The following is a 23,043-nucleotide window of genomic DNA, read 5'->3' as shown; positions in this document are numbered from 1 at the left end:
ACATCGCAGCCTAAAACCCGTGCGCTTTAGACTATGACATTTATTTTCTTCAGTGGCATGTCTGGTACATAAACACCGTCTTTTACTTTTTAATAAACTCTTTGGATAAAAACAATCAGGGGAAGTTTATAAAGGTGGTCATTTCAATCTTACTTTGAACTCCACCGTACAGCGAGTTTTACATTTAAGGCTTAAACGTTTCAGTTAATCGTGAATTGCTGACATGCTACATTAATATTTACATCCACTCAAAATTATATAAAATACAAAGCATTTTATTATTTTGAGTTCAACAGTATTGCTTAGAATTACAAAATACAGCAATGTCTGAAATACTGAAGGTTTCATAAAAGCAGCAATTTTTCTCCCATTCCCAGTCTTAACTGTCCAGAAAATTACTAAAATAAAAATATTTACCATGTTACATAAGCCACAGATCTAGGAACATGACCATCAAGTCTTAAACCACATAACCTAAACATAAATGCAATTGGCAACTGGGAGATGAGCATGACATTGCTAAGGGTACAATAGCGAGTCTCTGTGCTTTATGTACTACAGTCTTTTTTTTTTCCCAGTCGAAAAAATAACTGTGTTTAGATAGAAATTTAGAAGGCAGACTGTGATGAATACATCAGTGCTTCTGTCGTTAGTAGCGCAGAACCACTTTGGTGACTACTGATGAACACATTTATACGCATACGGCAAAACAAACCTGTAACAACATGGTGCAATTCTTTCGTTGTGATGGATCTATAAAGAAATATCACAATTTTCCATACATGTGCTTAAATACACAAGTTCTAAAAGCTACAGGTGAAATTTCAACCTCTGAAACGTACACTCAGTTTATTTTGTCACAGTACTTGTGTGTACTTACTCAGGTTGAATTTTGCTGCAATTCAACTATTTAAGTATTTTTGGTCCCCACGTGCAAAAAACCTACTTGGAGCATTTTTTCTGTTCTCCTTTCTTTCACTTGTTTGTCAGGGACAGATTGATTTTTTTTTTTTTTTTTTTAGTGCATGACTTTTCAAGTAACTAGCCTATGAAAATTTATAAACTGCTTAAAATATCAGGAAGAAATTCCAAGAAAAAGCATTTTCACAAAGATAACATTCTGCACTTTTTTTTTTAAAGACCATATAAAAAGAAATTGATAGTGTATAAGTTCTCACATTTATATTAAACAAAAAGAATTCCTGTTGTATTCAAAAGTAGTTTCTCAGCAAATGCAAACTGTATCTTCCATTATTCAGAATACATTAATTTAGCCTATAAAAATACAGTATGGACAAGTTCTTCTCATTCCCTGACATAAGAATTCACAATTTTGACACAAAAATTGTAAACTTTTATTACATTCAAAATACATTTCTTAAGTCTTTAGAATTTAAGTTCTGAGGTGTCGGCAATCAGAGCTCTTGGTATACAGCAGAAGTACGTTATTGCAGAGCCTTTACACAGAAGTAGCTTTCTAAAGTTAAGAGAAACTTACTCTTCCCATGTATTTTTGTTGCTACCAGGAAGAAAAGAAAGGCTTCCTGCTATGAAAGGTCTGTGTGAACGCATTACTCAGATGAACAATCCGGCCCTGACTTCCAGTGCTACTTCGCTCCACAATCACACGTGGCATCTGAACAAGCTGAATGGGACTTTTTTCATCCTTTAATGCCTGAGTAAGGTTTAGTATCTAAAAGAGTAAAAGCAGATAAGGTGAGGGCACACAAATAAAACTCTGGCTAGCAGGCTTATAAATTTAGATGCCACTCTTAATTCTGTAGAGGACTGTGCTGCCAATTAAAAGATACTCTATTGCAAGTAGAAATATTTTATTTATTTGGTAACATTATGACACCCTACTGCGATCTGACTAGCCTTCTATTCTTTTTTTGAATATTTCATGCAACCCTCTCCGAACCTTTGGAAAATGTTAGAGACAAAAATCTAAGAGCAATTTAAATTTAGCACATCTCTTAAGAGCATTGCACCTTTAATGAAAAAAACCTGTAAGAAAGCAATCAACATGTATTTAACATAGGACCTACCAGGAGTTTAGCTACAAATTATTTTTGTATCAGAAGATATGAAGCCGTATTATTAACCCACGCCAAACCCAGTGCTAGGATCCAAATTCAGCCCTCAGCTCCCAGGAGTCTGTTATTTTCCTTCCAAAACTTCAGTGCTCATGAACTGCCCTGATAATTTACTCCACGCTCAATGTTATCCTGCTGAAAACTGAGGCAAGTATTCAATTTAGTTCTGGTGACACACTTCATTATCCTTAATATCAAGCCTTTTCTCCCCCTGCACAATGCCCCTTTCTTCCTTCTGCAACCTACTGATCCCCTGCTCACTCTGCACTTTCATGGCTGAAGAACCCTGATAGATAAAGTCCTTTGCGTGGTTTACTGCAATTTGGCTCTTCCAGCAACTCCACCTGACATTTACACTTTTTAAGTTCTAAGGCAATCCTTTGTATATCTGTGCCATCTGGTTACTTAGTCTCTATATTCTTGACAGAACTGTTTATCTTGGGGTTTCAAACCCTTCCCAGTATTTTTCCCCCCACTTCACAAAAATATGCTTCTAACTACCTTTGGTACCTTAGATTTAAAGATCTTGCCCCTTATGTGCAAGATAAATTTCTCTTCAGCCTCCTTATCTTTGTCAGCTAGATTCTTCATTTTCTAACTCTTAAAATTTTCATTTTTTAGGATGTATTTACAGATGTTTTGGCTATCCTGCAATTTCATCTTAACTGAATGAATCCATTACCATGTGATCTAGATATCCAACTCTTCCACAATGCCCTTATGACATACTTTGGTTTTACATGAAAAGCAAGTCTAAAAGGCATCATTTGCTGATGTATTTCCAATGACATCCAAAAATAACTCATTATCTGCATTTCTTCCCTAAATCCATGCCTGAAAACCTGACATCTCCCACAGTGAAACACATTCTTGTATAGCTAGAGAGAGATTTAAAAAAACCAAACAAATCTCTGCTGAAATCAACCTCAGAGAAAGGATATGAAGAAAGGGTCTAGATGCAGCCTTTATAGTGGGAAATTAATTTAGACAACCTTAGCTAGATATCTGTCAATTATATAGATCAGGTTTTTTCCTTAAGCTTTTTGTTAAATTCCCTGTAGCCAATTGTCTCATCACAAAAAAAGCTACTTAACACAGTTTAAAATGGATGAATACTTCAGAAGTGACCTTTCAGTGACTGCACAAACTTCTCAAAAAAGTTATTTCAGAAATAACTCCTATAATTCAATTTAATAAGTAAGGTTTGCTGGCTTTTAGCCACCACACATAACTAATGTTAACTGGGATTATGTTTGACTAAGCAGAGCTGCAGTCTTGTGCAAGGTACTTCTTGATATAGGAAACTTTACAGAGAAAAGGTCGGATTAAGCCACGCTAGGAATTGTGAATGTCTGGCTTTAAACTATCCATGTTGAATTTATGAACACAGACAAGTCAGTTTCAATAAATTCAGGACAAAGGGGACTTAATTTATCTAGTCCAATTCCCTCACATTTTCACAAATCACTGTTTTATGCCTACAATGAACCAAATAATTTGTTCTTAGCTAAAGCTCGTTTTCCAGTATATCACACCAGTCTTAAATTTTAAAACAGCAAGAAGATGAAGAAACCCTTGTCCTCTCTTGTTTCAGTGTTAAAAAAAACAAAAACAAACAAACACTTAATCATCATCAAATTTCTAAGATGAAGACATTTGCTAAGATGAAGAAATTTTATTACCTAATATTGCTTTCCTGTGAGAGGTATTTCAATAATCAAGTTAACAGTCCAAAATAAAGTCACATTTATTTTAATAACATAACTAAATTACCCACCAAGTTTTCCATCCAAGTTTATGACTCTTCTCCAGTGTTTCATTTTTAAAATCCCTTCTAAGAATATATAGGTATTAAGTCCTCCCCTATCCCCCACAAAAACAATAAAACCTAATTACATTGTTTAAGAAAATCTTCTTCTATAAAAATAAAAAAATCAGTATGCACTTTCAGCTGTCTCACCTATACACAAATAAGAACAAACCCTAGAATGAAATTTAGTCTTCTCAGATGAAAATACCTTCAAGGGTCTTTCAATTCAATAGGAGACATTTTTTGTAGCTCTAAAAAAAAAACAGCTGAGAAGTGATGACGAATTAAATACATAAATAAAAATGTAAAAAAAAGCAGTCTTACCTGCCCTCTCATAACGGACATTTGGTTTTCAAAAGTAGCCTTGTCAAATCCTTTATCAGTCTTTATTAAAGAAAACAAACAGTTATTATAGGAAATGACCCATTTATTTTTATCTATATATTTTGCACACAAATTCATCTAGTTCACACTATGCATAGTCATATTTACCAACATTATAATAATTTTTGGAAGCTTCAAATAGTCATAGTATGACCCAAAAAAAGGTCTATTTATTGCAGCAAGTTTACATATGTGAAAATGAAGGATGTTCCACGTCACAAAAGTAAAACACATCAGTGGATATCACTTCAGGGCATTGGTAGGTAGGCTTAATACCATCACATAATGTTACACCGCTCTGTCTCTCACCTTTACTCTGGCAAAAGAATACTTCCTCCTTCAGATTTATTAAATACTTCAACTTCCACTGGTTTTAACAGACAACCCAGAGTCACTTTGAATACAACTGAGTCAAAGATGCAAATATTGCGAATGTGTTTCAGAATCTAGTTTTGATGTTACAGCTGCATTTTCATCAAAAGTTTAAAATTTCCATTTCTTTCCATCCTGATCATTTGGATTATTTCACTTGAACATCTGACACAATTGTTTATGGAATGTTTCAGAGAAGGGCACTTCTTTACATGTCAATATTGTAGCACAATTTGAGTATCTTTAAAATAAGTTTGACTTACTTTAAACATGGTCAAGATTTCAGCATCAACTTCACACAATTTATGTATGTAAAATTAAGTGTATGAAAGGTATGCAGGTACTTTAAGTTACATTAAATACATGATTTTCTCAGGTTGCTACAGTTTATCTTCAGTGTACACACACCACAGAGGTATGTTAAATGGAGTTTTTACACAGATTCGTGCTATAAAAGTTAACTAGCTTAAACTGATTGTTTAACTATGTGAAACTTAGAAATATAAAAGGTAATTATGTTTTCAGATGAGTTGATTACTATCAATTAGCCACATCAGCCACACAGCTTCCTCTTAATTATATAAACCTTTTCTACCATGCCAGTGTTTAAGCTAAAATAGTACAGTATCATGACATACAGAAGTTAAATTCATAAAAAGAAAAACCATCTAACTGTTCTGTTACAGGTATAGCTATTTCAGTAATGCTCAATTCAAAGAAGCACTCAATTCACCTTAAATAGTTCATAAAGATCTTCACAAAGATCCTGTACGAAGTTCATATCAGAAATGCGAGGAAGAACTAAGTCTCGGGTCTCTTGAGAGAAAGGAACTTTTGCTTGAGAAAGCCAAGCCCAATGAAAGGGATCTAATGCAGAAAAACAGTACACTTAATCATTAACAGGCAAAAATTAAATTCTCAAGTGCTTACCACTGATACAGTACTCTGCTGCCTACTGGAAGTTTCCAGTAACACACCATTTTTCACAACATTGTTACCCCATATACCTCTTTTGGCTACAGTTACAAAAGCAACTTTACAGCTACTTAGCCTTTTTTTCCAAACAGTGAAAATACATCTTAAGTAATAAATACTTAGTTGAAGCAATAAGTAAAAAAGGTATATAAATTAAATACTGTAAGCAACAGTAGAGGCCTCCTCCTAGTTTAGTAATGCAGTTTCCTTTGGAGTAAAATAATGGCTGTCATCAAATAGAAATCTTTCAGATGTTTGACTCACAAAGAATTAACAAAAAAAATTTTTAGTTTATTAAAATGCCTTCTTCTAAGCATGCTGAGAAACACATTCTTAACTTTTCACATAATTGCTATTAAACAGCTGTTTTAAGAGATATTGTAAGAGTAAATAATATTACCAGATGTTAAACAAGACACCAAGCAGTATCAGCTGCAGGAACTGAGGAACGTCACTAGTAGCAGGCCACCCATTGAACTTCCTGACACTGCTCACAGCCCTTTGAGACTGACAGTGCAGTCAGTTTTCCACCCACCTCACAGTCTGTTTGTCCAGCTCATATCTCACGTTTGACTACAAGAATACTACAAGAGGCCACACAGAAGGCCTCGCAAAAGTCCAGGAAAATCAGTATTCTCTGCTCTCCCCTCATCCACTGAACCAGTCATCTTATCATTAAAAGCCGTCTAGTCAGTCAAGCACAGTTTGTCCTTGGTAAATCCATGCTGGCTTCCCCATCACATTCTTGTTCTTCATGTGCTTGAACATGGCTTCCAGGAGGATTCATTCCACAATCTTCACGGGGACTGAGGTTAGGCTGGCTACCCCGTCATTCCTTGTACCCTGCATCTTGCCCTTCTTGAAGATGGATGTGATACTTACCTTTTTCTAGTCATCGGCAACCTCCCACGTTACTACAGTCTTTCAAGAGTGATGAGAAAACAGCCTCACAACATCAGCCAGCTCCCATTGTGCCTCCAATGCATCCCAGCTACTCCTATGAACTTCTGTATGTCCGTTTTGCTTAAGTGCTCCCTTTTTCTGCTTTGGGTAATGATTCATTCCCAGAGGCTCTGCTTATGAGCTCTAAGACCTAAAAGCCTGAGAGCAAGTCTTACAAGTGAAAACTGAGGTAAAGTCAGCACTGAATAACTTGTTCTTTCTTATGCCTTTTGCCTTTAGATCCTTGCTGCACTTTTCTTCAGTCCCACTCTCACTTCTAATTTAGTTAACCCTTTCTTGTTGCCCTTTACATCCTCTGCTAGCTTTACTCCAGCTGAGCTTTGACTTTCCAAACTCCATTCTTGTACTTTTGGACAAAGTCTCTATTTTTCCAGGGCAGTCTCCACATCGGTTTTTTTGTTTTTTTGTTTTTTTGTTTTTTTTTAAATTTAAACGTACTTAATCTTTGTATCCCAGTTCAGTCAGGAGTTCCCTGTTCATCCACACTGGAGCAACTTTCTGCCTTTTGGATAGGCTGTTCTCTGGCTTTGAGGAGGTTATCCTTGACAATCAACCAGCTCTAGTCATCAAGAAAACATGCTCTACCCCTCAAGAGCCTGCAATTTTAAACAACATTATGCTAAAAGTTTACCTTTACAGAATTGCCACACACTTGTCCAACTCCAAAAGAACTCTAAAGGATTATCCAAGTTTATTACTTTTGATGCTGAAGTAAAAGATGGTATAAAATAAGCAATATTGCCATGTCTCTAGAACAGCTGCAGAAGTGACTGTAGCCAAGAGATACGTAGGACAGTAACTACTGAGTATCAAGATGTCTGGGACTATACAGAGCTCTGGGTGAGGTAATTAACCAGCCTTCTGACACCAAAACTAGCCCACACTTAACTGCCATAATTACCTGATCGGCTAATAGTCCACAGAAATAACTGTAAACCCTGTTGGGCACTTCCCTCTAAACTATAAGTAGTCAGAGATGTGGTCAGAAACAATCTAGCTTTAACAGTAATATCAATTTTCAGTCTGCTCGAAAATACTAACTGAAGATTACCTTCTCTAATGTAAGCTAAAGCTGAGAACAAGTAAGAGTAACATGTAACTTGTCTACTTGTTCACCTACAATAGTACCCTTTCTTTTGAAATAGAAATTTGGCCATTAGAGAGACAACTTGCATATCCTTACACCCCAGTAACTTTCCACGATGGTTTTCAAGAAAACACACATGAGAAACATGTTGCTAACTTTTTCCAATTCCACCAGTCAGTTTACAAACAGTAGTATGTTCATGAATATCCATGTATTTATATTGTTTAAAGGTATAAGGGTAAAAAATATGAACAAGGACTAAATCACATATGCCATTGCAAAAATGGCATTTGTTGCTTACTTTCTGAACAAAAGTACGTTATTTAAAAATTCAATCTATAACTACAGTGACGATTTCTTAGTTTCTTACTACAACAACCCAAGCAAAAAATACTTATTTAGAAGTTACTCTCCCAAAAGGAAGATGATTGAAGAATGCAATACTTACATGCCCTCCACTCATCAGGATGCTTAAAAGGAAATGCTAAACCATTGTCAATTGCAGCAATTTTAATAGTGGATTCTTTAGTTATAGTCCATTGGCTATCCTATGGAAGGAACATTTGAAAAATAAGTGATGCTTATGTGCTTACTAAAATACATTAAAAATACTAAATAATACACCTTTTGGCTTCACTGCTTAAAGTCAACTTAAACAATATAAAGGAATATCCAAATAAACTCCAGCACACATAATTCTTACTCTACCACCATTAAAAAGGAGCCCTTCCCCCAAATACAAGATACACAGAGCACATAAATAACTGAAGAAATGTGCTTGAGCAACAGTGGGCAGTTTTATTATTATTATAGCCCAACCAAGTAAAGAAAAAAATACAGAACAATAAAAATAACTTCTAGCACTGTTCTATCCAGACTAGTCTAATCCAAATAGCTTTTCCATTTATTTCGCCTAGAATAATTTGCAGTTATCATATTTCTTGAGACCATGCACCAGGATTAAAGCCCTGCACTTAATCCCCCACAAGATCAAGTTATAAAACTAAACAATTTAAAGAATGTAAATTTCAGAGTACAACTTTCTTACCTTATCTGACAGATCAAGTCCATCATCTTGTTTTTCATACCTGACTAACCAGTTATCGTTACCTCTGTCTTTAAACAGGAAAATGCACGTCACAACACATCATTTATAAAGAAATCATCATCTAAAGTGATATACGACTAATATTGTCAATTGAGAATTTACCAAAGGAGTCAGGCAAAACTGTTCAAAAAGTTTTTTCCATCACAATACATGTGTTTTAGCTTTAATGAAATGTTTGAGGCAACCGATTTGCTTGAAAGACCAAAAGTTTACCAAGTGTTCTTAGGTATGCATTACTACTTTAGTTTCCCCAACTGGCTGAATATACAGCAAAATATCAAGAAAGAAACTATTCTCATCTATTTTATGCAGAAAGATTGCCTGTAATGCACACTTTTCCTAGAGAAAAGACTGTCAGCAGCAGCAACTACAATGATTTAATTTTTAAGCTTGTTTTAATGCCGATGGGGGAAAGGGAGAGGCCCTCCCATCACACAGATGGTGTGATGTTTGACTACATGGAGAAAATGGACTCTTCAAAGATGGAGGGGGGAAAAAAACCTGAAGAACTTTTCAGAAACTGAAAACGTCTGCACCATTCAGACAAAATTGAGACATTGAAGGCTTTGACAGGGTCTTTCAGATAGAGAATGACTGCATGGATTTCTAGGTCCTTCTGTCATCTTAAGGTGCTCCCTTAAGTTTAGTTAAACATCCATCAGAAGATTTTCATTTTCTATCACGATTAGATATATTAGATGAAGGTAAAATCATCCACATAATGAGGTTTTGCATTTTGAGTATTTTCCTTACAATTTTAAGAACATCACAGGACACAGTAATTATTTGGAAACACTGGGATTTATTTGATAAAGCTGACAGACCATAGCAGCAGCTATGAAGCATTATGTTCTTATGAAACTTTCTTCTTTTAGTTTGCTTCTAAAAAGCCACAGGTTAGAGTGACTTATTTTCAGCTGGATTCCTTTCTAATAAGTGAATTTAAGAAAAGGAAAAAATCAACTAGAGCTGGTACACCTGAAGAAGAGTAAAGATGCCCACCTCTGACAAAGCAGCAAAGGAAGTATTTTAAATATAAAACTGCCTTTGGATTCTTGAGGAAATAAATCACCTACATAGTCAACAGAAGAATCCCAGCTTCTGAGTGAAAGAAACAAGAATTCAGGAGAACTACTGAGAGATACACATCACAGTTGTACTTCAGTGCCTAGTCACAACGAATATGAACTATTTTGCACTGATGCGAAACTGTGCTGTTATCGGCTCCAGCTTAGCATAAAAGGAATGGTAGTCACGGCTTTTCTTATGGTTCCTGAAACCCCACCATCCCTTATCCTTATCAGGGGAAACAGACAGTTAATAGCATACTGACAGAATTAAAGCATAATGAAAGTATTTGTTCTTGAATTCTTGCATTGCGTAAAAATATCAAGTAACAGCCAAAAAGGGTTGTTTGGATTTTGTCATATTGCACTATTTAACGTTTGAATCCAAAGTAAAATTTTAAAATTTAAAATGCAACATTCTGCCCTTCAATTGTGAGAAAAGCATCTGAAATGCATTAAAAGCCTTCAGCAGCAGCTTTCAGCCAGCACTGCTTACCACTTCTGCCTCTCAAAAGAAGATAGACACCAAGAGACGCTAACAAATACCTGTATTTCTGATGACATAATCCAAGATAACCAATCTTTCAAACTGTGACTGAAATTCTTTCCTTGTGTTCTCAGGTAAAGGATCAGTTTCAAACTTCCTGAGCCAGTAGTCAGCTTCCTTATATCCTTCAACAAACAGCTGGAAGGAGCCAACCTGAAACATTAAGAAACTGCATTTGGAAAATGCACTTGGGTAGGTCACATTACTAATCTTAACATTAACAGAAAAAATGATTATATATTTTCAAAGTTCAGAACACAGGAAGTACGACATTAAAAGAAAAAAAAAAAGAAGAGATTACTAAATGGTTTCTCTTTCATTCCTAAATTCTAAAAAAAAAGTAAGACTCAAATCATGAGCATGTTTTCTGGGTTTTTTGGTGGTGGTTTCTTTTTATTTAAAAAATATTTGTTTAGGCACTCACCAAGTTTACCAGGAATAAAATGTAGCCAGATAGCTCAACATAAATGAACACTCAATATTACGAGCAATATTTGAAACCAAGAGAAAGAAATAACATCTATTCTCTTTTTCATTGGAAACACTTGGTTCAATGGTTCATAGGAAACTCGCAAAAAATCACAGGAGAAAAATCTTCCTCTCTGAAAAGCTTGTATGTTTCATTGATGAGAACAGCATTAACCATTTTTTCAAGACAGACTTTTTGCATCAAAATGGCTGAAATACATTTCCCAAAAGAGTCTATGGAAGAAAACTATAGATGGCATAGGCTCCATATGTGTGGGCAACAGGAAAGGTGCTCAAGATTAAAATTCAAAAGAGGACTTATATTCGAGAAGTAAAACGCAGATAGATGCACATGTGCAGAGACATGGATAAACAGGTAGCATGTGGAATAACCATGCTGATACAAGCTTGCATAACGTATGTCACATGGATCAAAATTTCCGGGAACTGACACAAGTGGATCACCCAAGCTGTACATAAACTGTGTTTTAAAAATTCAGGAGTAGAACACTGTGGTGATATTTTTTTGGGGGGGGATACATAGTAAGACTCATTAGGCAAGAAAGATGTGAGGTTTAGTCAGTGGAGTACTGCACACAAGATGAAAGGAAGGTAGGATGAACACAACAATAGGATACCTAAAACAATAGAAGGGAAAAAAAAAGATTTAGGAAAAATGAAAGAACTAGATGAATTGCAGGGAAGAAACAATTAGACAATTAAAAACATGATGCTGAAGGGAAATGTACTGAACAGTCAAGGAAAAAAAAAAACAGTGAGATGTACAACATTTTAACATGTTACTCCTTCAGCAGAGAGCTAGAATGCAGATTGATACAAAAAGTGGCGAGATTATTAACATAGCTCAAATGAAGGAATGATGCATATTTATCAAACTTCAGTCATTCAGAGACAGTTTTCAACAAGCAATAAGGTTTTTCTTCTCCTGTTGAAGTTAGCTATAAATATTCTTCTTTTTTTTTTTAATTCAAAGTTTTGTATAAGAATCAGGAAATGAACAAATTACTTATTTTTCATCTTACCTTAGGAGGTAGTCCAATTCGATTAAATTTTTTAGCAACTTTTGGCACTTTCTCTAAAGCATATTTTTTTCCTCTTGACTTTGCACGATCTATTGCACTATAATTAAAGGTCTCACTGACAAGCCAGACAACCTTAAAATACGAAAGTTAAAAACACAGCTCAGAATTCCTTATTATTTCAATTATAAATTTACAGTAAATTTTATACATAGTTGTCACAAAAGCAAAAAGGAAGTATCAGGCATTTCCAACAGACAAATTTTATATGAAAAGGTGAATATTTGCTATTTTACATATCTCAAACAAAAATATGGTAAAAGACTTTTAAGTGGGAATCTTTATATGCTGCTTTTTGCAATTCTGTTGCATCTCACCAAAACATGAGGCACAAAAGTGTCAGAAAATGCCAGAAACTAAAATAGTTCCAAAGAAGAGATCCAATTCAGATCGCAAACTTATCCTTTAAAACAAAAATCACAGTCACTATTTCTACACCAAACCACTGTGCCTTTGGACTTGCAGTAGTTTATAAATTACTTCGGGATAATGCATGATATACAAGCATGTCTCCACAACTACAGTCCAGAGACTGAAAAAGCTGTTGCTATATATTTTTTGCATGCAATAATTTATGTATTTTAACTTTTACCTTAGTTTTAGGTACAACTCCTAGCCCCAGCTTGTCATCCACAAGATAGGCACCAGCTTCAGAGAGGTATCCCTGATTTGGAATGAGGCAGCCTCTGCCAAAGCAGCAAGGACAACAAACTTTGTGAAAATATTTGGTCCATTTTGGATTTAGATGTCCATAAGGCTCTTCAGATTTTGGCTTGAACACTCCAATAATTTTCTAGGATAAATAATATAAAATTAAAGTATGAATGTTTCGAGTTGCAAAAGATTAACCAATACTTTCAAATAACTAATTTTCAAAATCATTTTAGATATTATACATTGCATTTTACAGTTGCTCTTTTTAGATGATGAAATAATAAAACTAACAAATTCAAAACAAGCTCTTCATAAGAGAAAATCAAAACCAGTTTTTCAAAATTGGAGAGGACTGCATTTTATTCTAAGTTTTTTAAAAAAGGAGGTTTTAAAAGTAGTTGTAAAAATCATTTTCGGCCCAGCAATTAACTCATTGTCAAGACATTTCAGAGACATAATGGTTCCAGGAAAGCGACAAACATACAGAATGCTAATAATCAAATGTTACCTTTTCTCTTTTATATCTATTTTATTTATTGCTTTAAGTTAGAATGGATCAAAATATTCTGCACTTTACAATTCCAAAGAGTGGTGTTGTTTACCACCACTGTAGATTCCTCAACTCAAAGCTGACAATGGTTCACACTATCCGCCACCATTTACATTGGAGACATGCAGTAAAGCTTAAAATTACTCAGAGTGCTGTGTCCAATTTTGGACACTATGCTTCAAGAAATCTGTTAACAAACTGGAGAAAGTTGTGACTAATCACAAAAAATGTGACTAATGAAAGACTGTATGAACAGGGATTGTTTAGCCTAAAAGAAAATGGGGCACAGTGAACTATGTAATCGGTTGCTATAGAGAAAAAAGGAACAACACATTTACTGTTAACGAGCCAAGAAATGATAGGCTTAAATTCCAGCAGATAAGTTGCAAAGAAAAAATCCTTTTGAACCTTAAGATGGCTTCAAGACTAGAACAGACTGCCAGGTTGTGTAGTCTCCAAAACAGGATGCCACTAACAACAGGTTAGTTAGACATTCATCAGGAATCATGTTAAGACGATCTTGCTCCACAACACAGGCATTAAATAGATGATTTCTCAAGGTGCCTCCTACATGTGATTCTGTATTTGTTAACCTCAAACCACAACATTATTACCACACTAAAATATTTAACCTTCCAATTGTCCGTGATAAACTTTAGCCTAGTGCATAAAGTCCATGTAATGACCCTTCTATAGCTCAAGTGAAATGCTGTAGAAATGCTGTATCTTCGTTCCTTCTCACAGGACCATGGTAAGTAAATCAAATTCTTATCTAATAAATATTTAAGAACAACTGTTTAAGAAGCATTTTCACATATTAGTACTTTCCTGAATCCTTATCAAAAAAGTGCATATCTCAATAAGCTAAACACTGCCTGTTGTGGCACCAACACTCATAGCTGATTTACACTCTTTAGTCATGAACAAGTTTGCTGGCAGTCAGAAACCAGCATTCTGCTTCAGTAGCTGCTGATTCAACCAGATTAGGGAGAGGACCTGACTAGTTTTTCTAGCTTCTACAGAATTTTCACCCACTTTGTCCAAGACAATCTAACTAGTCCAAGATGGTCCATGACAATCATGCTTTGTCCAAGACAAACTAACTACAGAGAACTTATTTCATTCAGTTTGTAAACAAAGTACACAAGACACCAGGCATTAGTAGCATCACCTGTCTTGTCCATCTATTTTGTTTCATTCCCATCAACTATGAGGAGAAATAAATTACAAAATATCACTATTTGCATTCAACCTATAAAATAAGTTTCCTATCAACAGGGGCCAGGAAACAAATTAACAAAAAATCTCTTGTTTTCAGCATGCTATTATCTGTGATTCTAAGTTAGATTCAAAATCACGAGCAAGTTGTATGCAACTGCACAGACACAATTCAATTTAGACCTACACAAAAGGTTATCCTTACAATAAATATTCTATGCAACATGAAAGGCCGGGATGTTCTCTGAACAATTTACTTCTTTTTTTTTTAAATCACAACAATTTGGAAAGTGAATGTACTTGGTATACTAGTTTAGTCAAAATTCTAATGTTAGGTTTAGAATTGTTAAAGAGTGATATGAATCACAGGTATATACCTGCTCAAAACAAAGTTAGCAGCTTTTCATTTCCCAGAAAGACAGTGGTGTATTTCGTAGTATATGCCAAGCCATTAATTCTCTCTTTTCTGAATTGCTCTTTGGATAATACTTCCTACAAACTGCCCATTTTAAAAAGGAGCTTAGTTCATTCCATTACTTGCCTAGACCGTACTGTGCTATATTATCAAATCTAAATATGGTTTTCAAGGTTTCACTGAAGTTAGAACGTTGGTAAATTCTGCCACTGATGTTGAGGGCCAGAGTAGAACAAGAAAGCTCAATACATAGATAACCTACCAAGGCCAGTCTTAATGTTGCAAGTCAGAATTAATTTCTAGACTGACTCCATTGGCATTACCAATTAGCCAATAGCTAAATTGTCAAAACATGTTGCAGAACAGTTTGTAACAGACATAATGTCTTTTACTTTATTGGTTACACAATGAACAACAAATGCAGAAATATTCAACACTTCAGCAATAGTGCTGCTTAAGTACTGAACTGCTTCATATCAGTATACAACTATGTCAATAAATGCAGAAAGTTAATAATTTTAATGAATCAATTTTAGTTTTATCTTTCTGATAGACCCAAATCAGCAAATAAGATGACCTAATGGAAACAGGTTATTTTACCTGTAACTTGGTATTAGTGTGGGAAACACTTCAGAAGCTGACCAGTAAGACGGCTTAGCACATCTTTAATAAGCTCTTTCCCAGCATAAGGAGGAGGAGATTACTCAAGACAAATAGGAGAAAGCAAGTCACAAAACTGGTCTGAAGTAGAATGATGCAATACTCTGTCAAACAGGATGTGAAATCCATTCTACAAATGAGAGTTGCACTATTGACAAAATGAAGTTTTAGCAGACCTTTAATATGGATAACAAATTTAGATAAGCTCTAAATTTAGTGCAAAGAATAAAGGCAAAATTGAAAGTCAGCTAGGAACTCAGTATCATTACTCCCACAGTTCCATGTTGGCAAATACTTTCATATTTTGCAATGAAAATTTCTGGCGCACATAAAAAAATCGGTGTTTTTTTAGACTTCATGATTCCTAAATACTTCCATTCAAATCAATGGCCTGCATGAAGAGGGAGGGCAAATCATTACTAGGAATTTAACGAGAACAAAAACACTTCACTGCAAAACAAAGTAAAACCAACAAGAAAATCATCACATAAGAAACAAGGTGCTCCATGCAAAATACTATGGCTACAAAAATTATTTGTAAATACTCTCGTATTAGCCCCAGGGCACAGTGAGTCTATCAGGCAATTGCTAGTCACCAAAAAACTGCAAAAGCAGTCTGGAGAGGCTTCAGAAAGAACAGATTTACACATATTGAAATCCAGAACAAGTATGATTTTTGTCAAGTAATTTCTCTACTAACTAACTTTCTAAAAATAAAAGATCTCAATTGCACAGCATTAAGAAAAACTCCAAAAAAACACTTAATCAAAAAACACCTAAGTTTTAAAGCACTTTTAGCATAACACTGTAGAATACTCTTTAGACACATCATGCATTTAATTTTTGAAAAAGTATTGATTTAAACCAGTATTTGGTTACTTACTCAGATTTTTTCCTATTGCATATTAAATAAGATATAATCCTAATTTATAAAACCTTTTTAAAAGCAGTATAAAGTTTGAATATGTACATATAAGCACACAACTTGAAAACCTACAAAGAACTGAACTACTGAAGTAGGGAAGTGACCTGAAGTTTAAAATGTCTGCTGAAACTTTGAACAGGTTTTCATACTAACAGCATTGTACGCGACAGCAAGAATCCCACAAAGCAATTAGAGAAAGAAATTTTTTTTTCCTTCTAGTTTCAAAAAGAGAGAGACCCTCCTTCCCAGCCTACTTTGGCTCTCCTCCACCAGAATGAAGGGGGTCATTACTAACAAATGTTCTTGGAACACAGGAGTGTGAACTGAAATGTGCAGTTCTTAGAAGATTTTGAAGGGGCAGTCCTGCCACTTTCTATCTCAGAAATAAATTCATAAATTCATATATTTATTTCTATTAAGTCAGGTAACTATTCTAAAAATCACTCATTCAAAGTGTAAAAACTATCACCAGGTGGTTAATAGGCATTAAAACAAACCAAATGTCTATGAAAATGAGGTGGCAAAACAGAAATATATTCTGTAATGACCAATAATGTGAATAAAAGCTAAACAAAAAAAATAATACTTCCTAAACAAATGGGAAATGATCATTTTGTGGAAGCAGGGAAGAACAACAATCTTAAATATGTTCTGAAAACCTAGGCACTTAAAGTGTTACAACTTCCATGTCCAACACAACTGGGATCTTTAAGATTAATGAACACCTACATCTACCTAAGACCACAAGACTGCTGACTGAGCTTAAAATAAAATCAGGTATGACATATTAACAAAGGTGTGAGGGTTGAGAGTCCTCTTTTTTGGAACAGGTCGGTAAGCAGACAAAGAATTTCCAATTTAAAGAAAACAATGTGAAAATATGTCTGAAACATCATTTTCTCTTACTAAATAATGCTAATCAAATGTTACTTTTCAAGCCAGATATTCAGGTAACTGTTACTTCTCTGTCTCAAAGTAACTTTAGGACACCTCTTTGATGATCACTATTCAACCATTTACCACTAAGGGAGGGGTAATCAAATCTTCCAAGTCCAGATTCAGCAGACAAGTACAAGTAAAAAGGTACATTTGTTTAGATCACCCTTCTCGTCCTCCACTCATATAGGAGGAAGGAGATATGACATAAATAAAAGACTATCTAAAAAGAAAAGAGACAAAAATATAGGAGGCTTGGCTAAAGAAACCTAAACAGTACCCAAATGAGAAGCTCAGTTGTGTCAAAAATCAATTAAAACACACAAAGAACAAAAAGTTAAATTCTGCACAAAGGAATCCCCGAATTGTTTTCAGATGCTAAAAAGGCCCTTTTATTTTCTACTTATTTCTTTAGTGCAGATCATTCAAAACATCGTAAAACTGCAACAGAGAAATAATAGTTATTTTGGCTTAGCTTATGCTGCAAGACATAATTAGAAATATAAATATTATTTGCGTTGATTTTTCCAACATAGATTTTGGCATACCATAAATTATTAAACAACTTATTTAAATGAATTTCCATTTAAACAGAATTTTAAAATTTCCATTTTAAACTCATTGCTGATAGTGTCTCTGACTTTGCAGTAACACACTCACCCCTTTTGGATCCTTGGCAAAGTAACTCCCGCTGGATCCTTGAGAGATTCTTTCTGGAAAAACTCCACACTCTATAGCTTGTTCTGCTCTCAGAATAATTTCTGCAAATTCTGGATCATCTAAAAATATATTCATATCAGCAGTATGTCCTGTATGCCCTGAAAAATAAGAAAAGAAGCAGTCTTAAGTGTAATTTGCACTATGAATTGACAACCGCGTAAGTAAACACACTGAAAAGCTGACAGCCTTCCCTGCTAATGCCCATTCGATAGCAGGCCTGAAAAATCTGGTCCATTAAATCAGTGCAAGTTTTCCCACTGATTTACCCACGTCTAATCAACCTTTTGTTTAAAGTAAATCAGCTGAATCTGCAACAACTAATTTGAGACTACCACTGCAAAGTGTTTATACTTTTCAAGGATTTTTTTTTTTATTTTTATTTACATAAGGAAGTCTATAAGAAAAAAAAGCCCTTCAAAATCATATCTGTAAAAAAAATGCTAAAGCTTTTTATTAAGATTTTTGTGTCCTTTTGTAGATAAAGTTACCTGTCCATTACCCACTAACTGTTAGAATGGTATCACACCATTCATTTAACAGCTTGGCTAACACGTTCACTATCTACTAAGATACAACGATGTCATTCACAAAACAATCCGTTACATGTAGCTCTGACAAGTGCACCAATATCCCAGTGAAGTACTGCATGCCATCACTATTCCAACATTGAAACACTATCAACTCCTTCTAGAATTTCTTTGCATACTGACCAAAAGATCAGTTCTATGCAGGCATTTATGCAAACCCTATGCAAACATGTAGAAAGATAACGAGAAAAGAAGTTGCCAGAATTTAATACTTCTATCACTCTTTAAGCTTTTTCAAACCATTTCTCTCCAAGTTTTGAAACTGTAGATTTCTGTACCTTACTTTTAAGGCTAGGATTATTCCACATTCTTACTGACTGCATTTGAATGGGTCTGTGCATTAGGGCTCATTTCTGCATTAAGAAACAGCTACATTATTCTCAATTAAACATTCACAGATAAAAGTTGCCTTGTTCCCGTTTCAGCACTTGAAGAAATGTAAGATAAAATAAAACACATACATTCGTCTGGAACAACAACTGACATGGAATCCATTCAGAAAAGTTAAACGGTTTGTGGATAGCCAAATAAAAAATAAATAATAAAAATCACTCTTGACATATTGGAACACCTGTTTGTAGCACAGGACACTCTTTGAAGTTTTCTAAAACGTTACCACTTGCTTGCATGAACCACTCACAAATAATAACATGGCTTCCCGACAAAAACAACTAAAAAGCATTAAACAGGAAAATCTTAGTATAAGTTGGCAATAGGAAGAAAAGCCTTAAAACTAATAACACCTCATTCTTAAGGATCAACAACTATAACCCATTGGATTAGAATCTGTTAGACTACTTGGCCAATACTTCTGCAATAAACTACAGTTTAATTTTAAGACTTTTATTGGGACTGTCAGGGCAAATCAATAAATTGCATTTCATAGAGTCAGCCACCAAGACAGAGGGAAAGGGTTCTAAGATTTCCCTGTCACAAAGTACTTAAATGAGTTAGGGAAATAAACCAAGAAACCCACAATACACTTATTTTTACGGAAAAAGTCACTTTCAATCAGTGGTTCTTATTCCATGTTCAAGCTTCAACTATCTCTACACGAGAAACATCACATCATACAGCTGAGCTGCAACTACTACATATTTTTGTCAGTGAAAGCAAAATTAAGGTTGTGCATTATACTTGTTACCAAACAAATTGCAACATCCATATTCAGTTGCTTTGCATATTAATCTTCCAGATGAAGAGGACCTACAGATGAACTTTCTATCACAGGGATTGAAGTTGTCTATGCAGAAGACAACTTTCTCAGAGGTCAGTTTTTAATTTTTGTGCATTCATTCCAGAATCTAAAACCATAAGGAGTCTCACTGTCTTGAGGAAATTCTTCAACCATGTCTTTTCTAACATAAAAGATAACTGCAGGAAAAATATTTTCAATTAAAAATCAAATTAAAACCAAACAAACCAACCGCATGATACTGTATGCTCAAGGAAAAAGAAAAATAATTTTTGAAACTTATGATTTGTTCATTATTGCTACTATGCTACTAGAAAGCCTTCTGTTACCACAGTGATGTGGCCGCACAAAAACGTACAGGCTGAAAACAAGGAAACTGGCAGTTTTAAGAAGTTTCCTTTTGGTTTATCAACACTCTCCATATGAAAATCAATCATTTTAATTGAAGCTAGTATTTGCTGAATGTGGCAGGGTTTTCTGAGTTGGTTTCTTCTTCAAAAATTATTTTAATCATGGTCACAACCTACTCCCAGTACAGTCTCTAAACTTAAAATTATAACTAATCAAGGGGTTTTTTATTGCAACGGCTCTTGAAAACAACTCTTCTCATTAACCTCCCACTCAGGAGACCAGGGCTTACACACACACAGTCTAACTACCAAGCTGAATAACTTTTTTCAAATTAATTTGGACAAGGCCTAAGGCTGTGAAGCTGCTATACTTGAATGATGAGGACATGCCAAAGAAGATATGAATGCTATCATCCACGTATACACTTCAACCTGTTCTTCCATCAAGTTAACATGACATAAGCTAAGCTAATACACTTTGCAAGAGTAACATGTATGAACTCCTTCAATACTAAACTAGCTTTATACTATTTTAACATTAACATAATTAAAGGTAGTCCTTTCAATCAATTCCATCTTTTTCTATGCAGAGTCTCATATTCTGACCATAATCCCATTATGAAAACACACTCTGTGTTGCAATAACATGCATGAACAACATCTGCTGCATCTTTGTTCCACCTGACATGTGAAACAATCCTATATCTTCAAGTGTTAGACATACAGAAAAGGTAAGGATAAAGAAACAAGAGCAAGAGATGAGATGCTGCGATCAATCACAGTTCTGAGATTTTCTTACATACTCTTGGGGCAGATCCCAAGTAGTACTCTGCATTCACCATCCTAACCACCCCAGTGGTGCAAGACCCACAGCTCTAGTCTCCATTCTGAAGCATTAACTATGTTTTGCTAGAAGCATTGTCGCATTAACACATCTTAAGTCTTGTGGGAACAAGACAGACGAACTCTAACATTTTAACAGGTCTGGTCTACACTTGAGACCATTGGTTAAAAGATGAGATTTTTTTTTTCTTATGGTTAAACACAGTACACTAGCAAAAGGTCTCTATGGCTACTAAAAAAAGTTAATAGCATAACTTATCTTGCCCAAATTGATCAGGGTTTTGTTTGGATTTTTTTTTTTTTTAATACGCTACTGTTGCAAAAGGAACAACTTTTACCAGTGTCTGGCAAGAAATCATATGGAATAATTACAACAGCAAAAACTATTAAGTGATAGAATTCCACAGATTTCTGTCAGCAAACCTTTCCTAGATGTACATCTATTTACACAGTTGCACAGAATCAAAAAGCTTTAAAGTCTAAAAAAAAAAGAGGGCAATAAATATTCTGTAGTTTATCATCTTGCCCGTATATTTAGAATTAGATAATGGCCACACTTATGCTGCTTTTCAAATTCATAACTAAGTTCCTGCATTTCTGAATTTTCACATCACATTTATTTCTCTCTTCAAGACTGAATTTCAAAACATGGAAAGCAGATAAATTTTTATGAAAACCAAAAATATGTCAGAAGAATTCACATGTAAAACTCTTAATACATGTGATGGAACAAAGAAGTGAACAGATGATTGGAGCAAAGAACAGAAACAGAGTAAAATTTTTTTACAGGATGAGAAGATGAGGCTCACAAACAAGTAATCGCTGGAATAGGCGAGACAAATGGAAAACTTGACAGAGTTCGCTAAGTGTTCGAGAAGCAGCAGCCAGTCCCACCACAGAATAGAGTTTGTAAAACGTGCTAAGCCAAAAGTTTCAAGAAATATGACAGAAACAACCAAAGCAAAGCTCAACAAAATAGAAGACTGAGAACAAGCAGAAGTCACGGCGGAGACACTCATGAAGATGTAAATGAGTTCGTGCAGCCCTGCACATAAAGACAAAGCATTTGAATTTCGAGCCACTCACAGCACCTTCCCTTCAAAGACTACCAGTCAGCGAGCCCGTACAGGGCAACACCTCAAGGAGGCATCGGGCACGGCACATCAGGCGTACTTTAGTCCCTACAGGTATTTTTCTAGCCCCGCTGGCAGGACAGAGCAGGGGCCACCTCTCCCCCAGAGGCACCCGAGCAGCCTAACCTAGGCACCCTCCCCGGGCAGAGCCACCCTGCCCCGAGCCGCGCGGGCGCACCGCTCCCCTCCGCGTTCAGCCGAGCCCAGCGGAGGAGGCGGCGGCCCGCGGCCGTACCTGCGGCGGCGCGGAGCTCCTTGTCCCAGGCGGCGCCCGCCCGGCGGCCGCGGCCCGACGCCCGCAGGAGAGGCTCGTCCTCTCCATCCCCCTCGGGCCCCGAGTCCTCCTCACCCTCCTCCTCCTCCTCGAGCCCCAGCTCCCCACACAGCCTCACAGCCCCGCCGGGGGCGGCTTTCACCCTTTGCGGCCCCCGCCAGGGTGGCCCTCCCTGAGGCGCCGGCTCCGCGAGGAGCAGCAACCGCTCATCGGGCTCCTCAGCGCCCGGCTCCGCCATGGGCGGCCGCGGCCGGGGGCTGAGCGCGGTGGGAGGCGCCGCCGGGCGGGCTCAGGCCCCTCCGCCGCAGTGCATGCCGCGCTCGGCCGCCAGCGCCAGCTCCGCGGCCGCGGCCCCTGTCACGGCCCTGCGCATGCGCGCCGCACCGGCACCCCGCCCCGCCGCCGCTACCTGCCTTAAAGGGGCCGCGGCCCCGAGCGGCGCCTGCGGGGTGCCCCGCGCCCCTGGGCTGCGCGGGCGACCCCGGACCAGCTCGGGTGTCTGAGCGGCCGTCGGCACCGGGCTCAGGCCCGGCTACCGGTCGTGGGCATCAATTTGCAAAGAATTTATGCCTCACGGCAAAATTGTGCTCGGGGAATCGGAGAGTA

The 23,043-nt window shown here is 36.4% G+C and overlaps 1 protein-coding gene across 1 annotated transcript; it reads right to left on the bottom strand.

The window, feature by feature from the left end:
• Window positions 1–73: 73 nt before the first annotated feature.
• Window positions 74–22,771, bottom strand: PI4K2B (phosphatidylinositol 4-kinase type 2 beta). The gene is made up of 10 exons (XM_075148873.1): window positions 22,399–22,771; window positions 17,996–18,153; window positions 12,570–12,770; window positions 11,921–12,052; window positions 10,409–10,562; window positions 8,736–8,803; window positions 8,136–8,235; window positions 5,396–5,529; window positions 4,231–4,290; window positions 74–1,693 (listed from the first exon to the last, which is right to left on the bottom strand). The coding sequence occupies exons 1-10, from the start codon at window positions 22,673–22,675 to the stop codon at window positions 1,520–1,522; spliced, it is 1,458 nt and encodes a 485-aa protein (XP_075004974.1). The 5' UTR covers window positions 22,676–22,771; the 3' UTR covers window positions 74–1,519.
• Window positions 22,772–23,043: the final 272 nt, after the last annotated feature.

The sequence above is a fragment of the Calonectris borealis genome, chromosome 4 (assembly GCF_964195595.1).
Source record: "Calonectris borealis chromosome 4, bCalBor7.hap1.2, whole genome shotgun sequence".
NCBI classification, from domain to species: Eukaryota; Metazoa; Chordata; class Aves; order Procellariiformes; family Procellariidae; genus Calonectris; species Calonectris borealis.
Note: the sequence above shows the minus strand (reverse complement) of the source record. Positions and strands in the feature narration are given on the sequence as shown.